This window comes from Zonotrichia albicollis, chromosome 3, assembly GCF_047830755.1.
Source record: "Zonotrichia albicollis isolate bZonAlb1 chromosome 3, bZonAlb1.hap1, whole genome shotgun sequence".
NCBI classification, from domain to species: domain Eukaryota; kingdom Metazoa; phylum Chordata; class Aves; order Passeriformes; family Passerellidae; genus Zonotrichia; species Zonotrichia albicollis.
In genome coordinates this window covers 13,094,321-13,104,403 of record NC_133821.1, presented here as the reverse complement: position 1 = coordinate 13,104,403, position 10,083 = coordinate 13,094,321, and the positions used below count along the sequence as shown (strand labels likewise).

The 10,083-nt window shown below is 55.5% G+C and overlaps 1 protein-coding gene across 2 annotated transcripts; it reads right to left on the bottom strand.

The window, feature by feature from the left end:
* Window positions 1–6,188: 6,188 nt before the first annotated feature.
* FOXA2 (forkhead box A2) lies at window positions 6,189–9,757 on the bottom strand. 2 transcript variants are annotated; one of them, XM_074536750.1, is made up of 3 exons: window positions 9,361–9,757; window positions 8,582–8,651; window positions 6,189–8,066 (listed from the first exon to the last, which is right to left on the bottom strand). In XM_074536750.1, exons 2-3 carry the CDS (start codon window positions 8,648–8,650, stop codon window positions 6,819–6,821), a joined length of 1,317 nt encoding a protein of 438 aa, XP_074392851.1. In that variant the 5' UTR covers window position 8,651; window positions 9,361–9,757; the 3' UTR covers window positions 6,189–6,818. The 2 variants fall into 2 exon arrangements, with proteins under 2 accessions (XP_074392851.1, XP_074392850.1); XM_074536749.1 differs by lacking the exon at window positions 9,361–9,757 and having other exon boundaries at window positions 8,582–9,341.
* Window positions 9,758–10,083: the final 326 nt, after the last annotated feature.

Here is a 10,083-nt window from a genome sequence, read left to right as displayed (position 1 = left end):
TCCCGATTTATCCCAACTCCCGCTGCCACCGACTCCCTGTCCATTAGCTGAATAAATAAAGGAGAGGGCAGGGAGAGTGGGAGCAGGGAGCACGGAGCAGGGATAAGCAAAGCATTCCAAGGGCTCCCAAATCCCTCAGTATCGCTGCCTTGGGGAGCGGGGCAGGAATCAAATCCCCACCTTTCCATTCCAGCTGTTTTCCAACAGAGAAAAGAGCATTCCTTGTAATGCTGGTGGGAGGAAAACCCTGTGGAAAAGTGCTGCTTCCCAAGGAAGAGCTCCTTGCCCGGCCTTCCCCGGGATCTGGATGCAGGAATTATTGGAGTGTGAGGAATTCCAGTTTGGTGGGAGACAAAGCACAGCCTCATCCCAGATAACCCCTGCCTTTCCCACATTTTCCTTGGAAAATGGCTCTGTGGTCCAGGGGAAGCTGAGAGGGCGGAGAGGGAATGAGGTGGGATGTGAGGAGGGGGAGCTGCTGGAATGGGGTGGGAAAAGGAGAGAAAGGGGGGAAAGAATGAAAGGGGAAAAGGGGGAAAAGGAGGGAAAAGGGAAAGGAAAAAAGAAAGGGAAAAGGGAAATGGAAAAAGAGGGGAAAGGGAAAAGTAAGGGAAGGAAATGGGAAAGAAAAAATGGAAGGGGAAAGGAAAGGAAAGGAAAGGAAAGGAAAGGAAAGGAAAGGAAAGGAAAGGAAAGGAAAGGAAAGGAAAGGAAAGGAAAGGAAAGGAAAGGAAAGGAAAGGAAAGGAAAGGAAAGGAAAGGAAAGGAAAGGAAAGGAAAGGAAAGGAAAGGAAAGGAAAGGAAAGGAAAGGAAAGGAAAGGAAAGGAAAGGAAAGGAAAGGAAAGGAAAGGAAAGGAAAGGAAAGGAAAGGAAAGGAAAGGGAAAAGGAAAAGGAAAAGGAAAAGGAAAAGGAAAAGGGAAAAAGGAAAATCCAGCTGGAGCAGTCCACTCACTTTGCAGCTGCCTTCACCTCATTCCCCGCTTTTAAACACTTTTTCTTTTCCTTTCCTTTTTTCCCCCCTAAATTTTTCCCTTCTTTTCCCTGGAATTCCACTTCCAGCTGTCGCTGCAAGCAGAGCAGCCCGGAGGGAGCGTCCATCCCTCCATCCATCCCCGCATCCCTCCATCCATCTTTTCCCAAAGAAATCCGGTCCCGGGCTCGGGGCAGCTTTCCCCGTTCTCCCGTTCCCTCTTCCCGGTTCTGTCCCTCTGGGATCCATCCCTGCGGAGGGCAGAAAACCCCTGTCCCCACCGTCTGGAGCTGATCCTGGAATTTTCCCAGCGTTACAGAGCCTCTGGACACTCTGGGACTGGAGTGCTCCTTTCAGAATATTTCGCGGGAAAAGAACCAATTGCGGGGATATTTTTTCTACTTTTCCCCCTTTTTCCCCATTTTTTCTTTGAATATTTTTTGCTTCTTTTGATTTTTCTTCTTTTTTTTCCTTCTTGAATTTTTCTTTTATTTTTCTCTCTTATTTTTTTATTCTTTCTCCCCTTATTTTCCTATTCCTTTTCTTTATGTCTCCTTCCCTTATTTTTCTTTTTCCCCTTTTTCCCTTTTGTTTTTATTTTTTCTTTTCCATTTTTTTGTTTGATTTTATTCTTTTTTATTGCCTTTTGTTCCCTTTAATGTAATTTAATTTAATTATTTTATTTTCTTCTATACCAAACCGTTCCCAAATCCACCTCTCCCACCTTTCCTCGGCTCCAGCGGTGTCGATAAGGAAACAACACCAAAAGAAACAATTAAAAAAAAAAATCCTCGCCAGCTCCTTTTGCTCTTCCCACATCCAGCGGCTCCGCAATCCCGGGTTTAACATTCCCAGAAATCCGGACCCGGCGGATTCCCCTTCATCCTTTAATATTTCCTCTCCTATTCCGGGCACTGGGAATAAACTTCCAACCTTTTGTTTTTTCCCCTCCTTCCCTTTTCCAACCTCTTCCCTACCTGGGTTTTGTGGGGTTTTGGATTAACCGAAGCGGATTTTCTAAAAATAATCTAGGATTAGGACAATTTCTGGGAGAAATAGTGGGAATTGCCTTGAGCCTGAGCGGAATTACAGCTCGGAAAAGAAGGCTCCATCAGTTTCCCGGGAGACGGGATAAGCCCTACTTGGGTGTTCCAGCTCTTTTTAGCCCCATTAATAATTAGTCCCATCCTCAGGCCCGAGTTGTCCTGGTTTTTTGGGATTTATTTGGTTGGGGTTTTTTTCTTTGGGATCATCCAGAAATGCGCTGGATGCTGCGGGCAGGGAAGGCAGGGCCGGCTCTTCCAGCGTTATCCTGGTGGAAAGGCTTGGGGGAGAATTTGGGATCCCACCGGGGCTTCCCCGTCCCCTTTGTGCTTTGATGTCCTTGGAGCCATCCCTGAATGTCATTAAGGGCCGGGACAATTAAAAGGGGAAAAAAAAAAAGAGGGGGAAAAGTCGCTTTTCCTTGAGGGAGAAGTCATGGAAAAATAAAAGAAAACTATGGATAACGGAGGGAAGAGAGGCGGCTGGAGTGGGGCTGATTTGGGAGCTCAGGCCCTGCCCGGTCCCGCTCGGCATTCCCCAACCGCATCCCACAAATAAATAAAAAACCGAACCCGGGAATTGACGGGAGAACGGAGCAGGGACACAGCGATCCCGGCGACAGCGGGGAGCTGGGAATGTTCGGGAAAAGCAGCCGGGAGCGGCGGGGCAGGAGGGGGAATGCGGCGGGACCGGGACGGGCGCTGCCCCCGCGGGGGGGACGGGCGGGCACGGAGCGCTAATTGGAGCTGTCAGCGCTAATTAGCCAGAGCTCATTAGCTGTGTCACCTGTCGCCGTGAGGGGACACGGAGAGGGGCATGAGGACGCGGACACCCTCTCCGAGCTGTGACCCCTCCCTTGTGTCCCCGAATATCGGGAAGGGCCGCTGAAATTCCCGGTTTTCCGGGCAAACACACCCGCGGGAATGTTTGGATCGCGGATTTTTTGGCCCACGGGGGTGCAGGAAAGCGGGAGCCGAGGGAATGTCACGCGGAGAAACCCTCTCCAGGAACAAAAGATTGGGAGGAAAAAATAGGGGGAAATGGGGAAAATCCTCTACGATTAAAATAAAACTCGCAAATTTCGGGGAAGCTCGGGAATCTGGGAATTTGGGAAGAAGGAGGGCGCCGGGCCCCCACGTCCCTTCACTGTCCCACGGTTTGGGGTTAAATCGGAGCCTCGAGGTGTCTTCCACACCCCAAAACCCCTCCTGTGCTCCAAGATTGGGAGATGGGATCCCAAAAAACCCGCGGGCTCTGGGAATCCCTGAATCCACCCTGGAACCACCCTGGATCCATCCCCCCGCGGCCTCCGCGGCCCCGGCAGCTCCGGGGCGAGCTGAGGGGGAGAAGGCTGGGGAAGGAGGGCTGGGAATGAAGCGGGAAGCGGGAAGGGAAGGGCAGGAAAAGCAGGAGAAGCAGCGGCGGGTGTCCCCTACCTGCGCCCCGGCCGCCGGCCCGGCTGTGCGGCAGCTCGGGAGCATCCCGGCATTTATTGGAGCTCCAACTGTGCCACTGTTGACTTTAGCACAAAGCAAAGATTTCGCCGGGCGCCCGTTTAAAAATGAATATTTTACCAAGATATCGATCAGCTTTATAAAATTCACTTCCAGCTCGCCGCGGCTCCGAGCGGCGCGGGGGGGGCGCGCCGGGAAAGGGGCCGCAATATAAGATCTGTGTAAATTTGCTGAACTCTGACGTGGTGGGGAAAGTTTACCCTCCTGGAATTTGGAGCTCCAGCCACCCCCCCCCCCTCCGCCGCTCCGGCTGCTCCTCGTCCTTTTTTTTCTTTTTTTTTTTTTTTTTTTTTTTTTTTTTTGTTTACTGACTTTGTTTATTCACAGCTCACGGTTGCTTAACCAGGCAGGAGCAGAATGCGCTCGCTGCGAGGTTGGGATTGTGTGCAGGAGAGAGGGGAAAATGCCAAGGGGAGGAGGGAAAGGGAAGAAATAGCGCCCAGCTGGAGGATTTTTGGGTTATTTCCCTTTTTTTGGGTGGTTTCTGACTCAAATGGTGAAGCGGGGAGGAGGAACGGGAGTGGAAAATGAGGAAAAAAAGAAGGGAGAAAAGTGGGGAGGGAAGAGGGAGGGAAGACAGGGAGAAAAAATGAAAGTGTGGAGGAAAAAGGAGTGAGAAAACAAGGAGGAAAAAGAGGGAGGAGAATTGAAATTGGGGAAGAAAGAGGGAGGAAAAAAGAGTGAGAAGAAATAAGAAAAGGGAGGAAAAGAGGGAGGGAGAAAAAATAAGGAGAAGAAATGAAAGTGAGGAGGAAAGAGGGAGGGAAAACAAGCAGAAGGAAAAAAGGAAGGGAAGAAAGGGAGGAGAAGAAATGAAGGGAAGGAGAAGAAATGGAAATGGGGAGGAAAAAAGGGAGGGAAAAGGAGAGAAAAAAATTAAAGTGGGGAGAAAGGAGGGAGAAAAAAGGAGGGAGAAGAAATGGAAGCGGGAGGGGAAAGGGGGGAAAAAGCAGAGAGGAAAAAATGAAGGTGGAGAGAAAGGAGGGAGAAAAGGCGAGGGAGGAAAAAGAAAAGAAAGGGAAGAAAGGAGAAATAAAAATAAAGGGAGGGGCAAAAGGTGAAGGGAGAATAAAAAGGGGAGAAAAATAAAAGGAGAAAATAAGAGGGGAGTTAAAAGGCGGAGGAAAATAAAAGGAAGGAAGGAGAAAAAAAGAGCGAGGAAAGTAAAAGGAGGAGAAGAAATAAAGGAGAAAACAGACGGGGAGAGAATGAAAAGGAGGAGACGAAAATGAAACAGCCGAGAGAAAAAAGAAATGAAAGGAGAAAAAGTAAAACGGGAGAAAAATGCAAGGGGCGAGGAAAAAAAAGAGGGGGAAAGGGAAAAAAAAAACAAAAGGGGGAGAAAAAAAACGAAAAGGGGAGAAGAAATAAAGGGGGGAAGGAAGAAAAAGGGAGAAGAGGAAAGAAAAGGGAGGGAGAAGGAAGACAAGAGGGGAGAAGGAAGAAAAGGAGGGGAGAAGGAAGAAAATAGAGGGGGAGAGGAAGAAAATAAAGGGGGAAAAGAAGAAAAAAGAGGCGAAAGCTCGGCGGAGGGAGCGAGATGCGATCGGACCCGAGCGGGAGCGGGGGCTGGGGGGGGTGTCCTTGTCCCCAAAGCGGCGACACCCCCGCGCCCGTGCCCGCTGGCCGCGGGAGCCTTTTATGTGCTAATGCCACCCATTGCACGCCCCGCTTGCCATCGTGTGTGTCCTTGCAGAGATCCCGACACATTTCAGCCCCGTTTTGTTTTTTTGGGAAGGTTCTTTTTTTTTTTTTTTCCCCTTCTCCTCTTTCCCCCTGCTGCCTGCCCCCTCCCTCCGCCCCACTCCTCCCCGCTCCTTCCCTTTCTCCCCTTTTCTCTCGCCGCGGACAATGCGGAATTTTAAGAAGGATTTGGGTGTTAGTTGGGAAAAAGCAACATCGCGGCGTGGCCGGCGCCGCGTGGGAAAAACAACAAGTGGTTGGGAAGAGGGGGAAAAGGGAATGGAAGGAGAGGATGAGGGAGATGGTGAAAATAAAAAGCTCCGCGTGTTTCCCACCGCCTGCGGAAAAACCGGGATGCTGTCCCGGGAATGCTGTCCCTGCGAGTCCCAAATCCCTCCCGGTTAACGCAGCTGGGATGATTTTTCCAGGATCGCGGAGCTTTGGGAAAGGGGTCCCTGATTCCCACCTTGGGCGGGGGATGCGGATTTTCCCTGTCCGCGGTGCCGGGTTGGGATGGGTGGGAATAGCGGGATCCAGGCGGGGATCCCGCGGGCACGGAGGCGTCTTGGGATCCTGGAAGTAACAGTGGGATCCTGGAAGGAATAGTGGGATCCTGCGGGGATAGGGGGGATCCTGGAAGGGATGGAGAGGGTCCGGAAGGGATGGAAGGAGGGCGGCAGAGACATCGCAGATCCCAGCGGGGGCTGGAGCGATTCCGGCGGGGGATTGGAGCGATCCCAGCCGGGTTGGGAGCGGTCGCAGCCGGGTCCGGGGATCCCGGGAATGCCGGCAGGGAGAGCGACGATGCCAGCCGGGAGAGGCGGGGGTCCCGTCGGGCGGCGGCGGCGGCGGAACAGAGATGCAGGGGGAAAAGCACCGCCAACACGACTTTAATGGAGTTCTGCGGCAGCTGCGGCCGCCAGCTACCAGAGTACACAGCTCGAAGCCATAAATAAAGCATACAGAAACGATAAATTAATCAGATCCAAGTAGTTTACTCTCCCGGGAACATCAAGCATTTGCTTCAATTACAACAATCTATCCTGCCTTTTTAAAATTTTTTTTTCGTATTTTTTTCTTTTCTTTTTTTTGCTTTCCCCCGTTTCCCCCCCTCCCACCCCTTTTTTTCTCTTTCTTTTCTTTTCTTTTTTTTTTTTTTTTTTTTTTACAACGTTGCAAGACTTTTGGTTCTCGGTTTCCGAACTAGGAGTATTCACAAGGAAGGAGGGGTTGGTTCTGCCTCGGTTGGGGGTTATTTTCCGCCCCCCTCACTCGCACACAAAAAAATAGATATATTTAGACCTTGTGGCAACAACGACAACGAAAAAAAATCAAAACAAGTCCCCCCCATGCCCACCCCGCCAAACCAAACCACCCCACACAGAGATTTCCCCCTGCCCTGGGTGGATTTGGGAAGGGGCCACACGGCTGCAGATTCCCGAATGGATGCAAACATCTGGAGCCAAGAGAAAAAAAAAATAAAATAGATATATATATGTATATATATATATATACCGGATATGTACCGTGCTCAGAGTCCACTGCGAGGGGTATTGGGGGGGGGGCAGGAAAGGGTTTCCCCCTTTTTCCAGGAGCTTTTCCTGCTTAGGAGGAGTTCATGATGGGCCGGGAATACACGCCTTGGTAGTAGGAAGTCTCTCCGGCCAAAGGCGAGGCCTCCAGGGCGCTTTTGTTCGTGACGGGCGCCATGGCCAGGCCCGCGGGCACGGGCGAGGCGTAGCCCGAGTAGTGCATCACCTGCTCGTAGGCCTTCAGGTCCATTTTGTGCGGATGGTGGTGCTGGTGGTGCGGGTGGTGGTGCTGCTGCTCCGAGGAGGACATCAGGTTGTTGATGGAGAACGGGTGGTTGAAGGCGTAGTGGTGCTCGGGCTTGAGGTGCCCCTCGTGGGCCAGCCCGGCGTGCGGCGGCGCCAGCAGGTGCTGCCCCGGCGAGGCCGAAGGCTCCCCGGGGCTCAGCCCTTTGAGGTCGGCCAGGGCGCGCTTGTGGTCCTGGCAGGGTGAGGAGCTGGCCGGGGACTCGGCGCCCGCGGAGCCGTCAGAGCCCCCCGAGGAGCTGCCCTCGCCCAGGGCCTGGCTGGCGGCCTGGCCTGGGCCTTTCTTGCCGCCACCGCCGGCGCCCGCGGAGCCGTCCTTGGCCGCCAGCTGCTTCTCGCACTTGAAGCGCTTCTGGCGGCGCAGGTAGCAGCCGTTCTCGAACATGTTCCCCGAGTCCGGGTGCAGCGTCCAGAAGGAGCCCTTGCCCGGCTTGTCCGGCGAGCGCGGCACCTTGAGGAAGCAGTCGTTGAAGGAGAGTGAGTGGCGGATGCTGTTCTGCCAGCGCTGCTGGTTCTGGCGGTAGAAGGGGAACAGGTCCATGATCCACTGGTAGATCTCACTGAGGGTCAGCATCTTGTTGGGCGACTGCTGGATGGCCATGGTGATGAGGGAGATGTAGGAGTAGGGCGGCTTGGCGTGCGTGTAGCTGCGCCGGTAGGTCTTGGGGTCGCGCGAGCGGTTCAGGTTGGACTGGCCGTAGATGGGGCTCATGGAGTTCATGTTGGAGTAGGGCGCCAGGGCGTTCATGGAGCCCGCCTGGCCGCCCATGGGGCTCATGCTGGGGCTCAGGTGGGCGCCCATGCCCGGCACGCCGGCCGAGCCCATGGCCGGCATGGCGCCAGCACCTGGGGACATGCCCGTCAGCGAGGGGCTCATGCCCGTGTTGGCGTAGGACATGTTCATGGAGGTGGCCGCCGCCGTCATGTTGGCCGTGCTGCTCATGGCCGACATGGTCATGTAGGTGTTCATGCTGTTCATGCCCAGCCCCGCGTTCATGTTGCTCACCGAGGAGTAGCCCTGCGGGGACAAGCCACACAGGGCACGGGGATGGCGCGGGGGGAAGCCCCAGCCCAGCCAAGCCCAGCCCAGCCAAGCCCAGCCCGGAGCCGGAGGCGCCGCAGCCGCGGGGCTCCGCGGAGGGCACGGGAGGAAAGGGTTAAATAAATCCCGGAGCGGGGTGGTGGTGGGGGAGGCGAGGGGGGGGGGGTGGGTAGGGGGGGTTGTTTTTCTTCTTAATGAAACCCAAATATATTTTGGTATCTATATTAAAAAAAACCCGCGGTGGCAGCAGGAGCGGCGGAGCCGTCCCGGGCAGCGGAGTTGCAGAGGAAGGGAAAGGGGAAGGGAAAGGGACATCCCTGCCCGGAGAGAGAAAAATACCTGGAGGGGTGGGAGGGAAAACAGGGAATAGTCTCCCGCACCCCCACCCTCACCTCGGGACCCCCGCCCGCAGCGCCGAGCCGGTGCCAAAGTTAATCCCCTGCCGGGCCCGGGACACCGGCGGGTTTTGGGGCTCCCGGCCCCGTCCATACCTCGGGCTCCCCGTAGTAGTTGCTCCAGTCCGTGTGCTCATGGCCTTCCATTTTCACCGCTCCCAGCATACTGGAAGTGGAGTGCATGGCAGTTTAAAATTTAACAGCCACAACAAACGACGGCGGAGAGCGACCCAAAAAAAAAAAAAAAAAAAAAAAGGAGAGGAAAAAAAAAAAGGAAAAAAAAAAAGTCCCCAACCCTCCCTCCCCTCCGCCGGAGCCTCTGGAGGAGGAGGAAGAGGAGGGAGGGAGGAAGGGGGGGATGGAGCGGCGCTGGGGCTGGGGTGGGTTTGTTCCGCCGCCGCTCCTTGGGTGGGTTTTCGCAGCGCTCCGCGGCGGAGAGGCGCCCGGAGGCGATGGAGGAGCCGGAGGAGGAGGAGGAGGAGGGAGGAGGGAGGAAGAAGAGGAGGAGGAGGAAGAGGAGGACAAGTGCTGCAGTGACGTGGGTGCCCCAGTGATATAGCACGGAGCGGCCGGGCGAGCCTCCAATCCCCAGGTCCTCGGCTGCCCATTTGAATAATCAGCTCACACCTAGGCGGGAGCGGCTCCTCCGCGGCCCCGCGCACCTCTGCGCGCCTCCGCCGCCGCCCCGCGCCGGGGGACCCGGCTGCCACCCCGGACACGGCTGCCACCCCATCCCGCTCCCGGGGGACACCGTTCCCACCCCGCTGCCCAGACAGCCCCGACGGCAGCGGCTCCCCCGCAGCATTCCCGCCGGGAATGGCCCCGCTGGAGCAGCCGAGTGTCCCCCCGAAGTGCCCGGCGCCCTCCCCGCTCACCTTCGCTCCCCGCGGGGCTCTGCCTGGCCGGCAGGTCGGGACGCGGCTCTTCCCGGCAGGAAAACCGGGAGCGGAGGGAGCGGGGAGAGCAGGGAAAGGGGCGGGCAGCGCCGGCGGGGCCGCGGGGGCCGGCCCTGCGCGCTGCCGGTGCGGGTCCCGGTGCGCTCCGTCGGGGCAGCGCCGCTGCCGGAGCGCCCGGGAGCGGGGAAAAGCAGGGAAGGAGGAAAAGAGGGAAAGAGGAAGGAAGGAAGGAAGGAAGGACAGACGGGTGACCAAAATCACCCCCCCCGTGGTCTAAATCGTGACGGCGGGGGGGGACCAAGGGCGGCAGGGAGGCACCGGGGGCCTTCCCCCATTCCCACCGCCCCTTCCCGGTGCCCGCCCGGCTCATCCGGGAGCATCCCCGCCGCTCCCGGGGAGTGTTCCATGAATCCCCACCTCGATCTGCCCACCGTCATTAAAAAAAAAAAAAAAAAAGAAGCCGAAAACCCAAGCCAACCGCAAACCCGATTTATTTGTTTTTTTGATTATTTATTTATTAGTCTATTTATTTAATTACTTATTTATTTATGGAGCTTGCGCTCCCCAGGGGGCTCCCCCTGCCCCACATCGCCGAGAGTTTTTAACCATCCCCCCAAAAACCCCTCCAGGATTCTTTCCCTGCGCTCCCAAATCCCTCAGGATGATCCACGGCCAAAGCAAAACAACCCCGTCCGCCTGCTT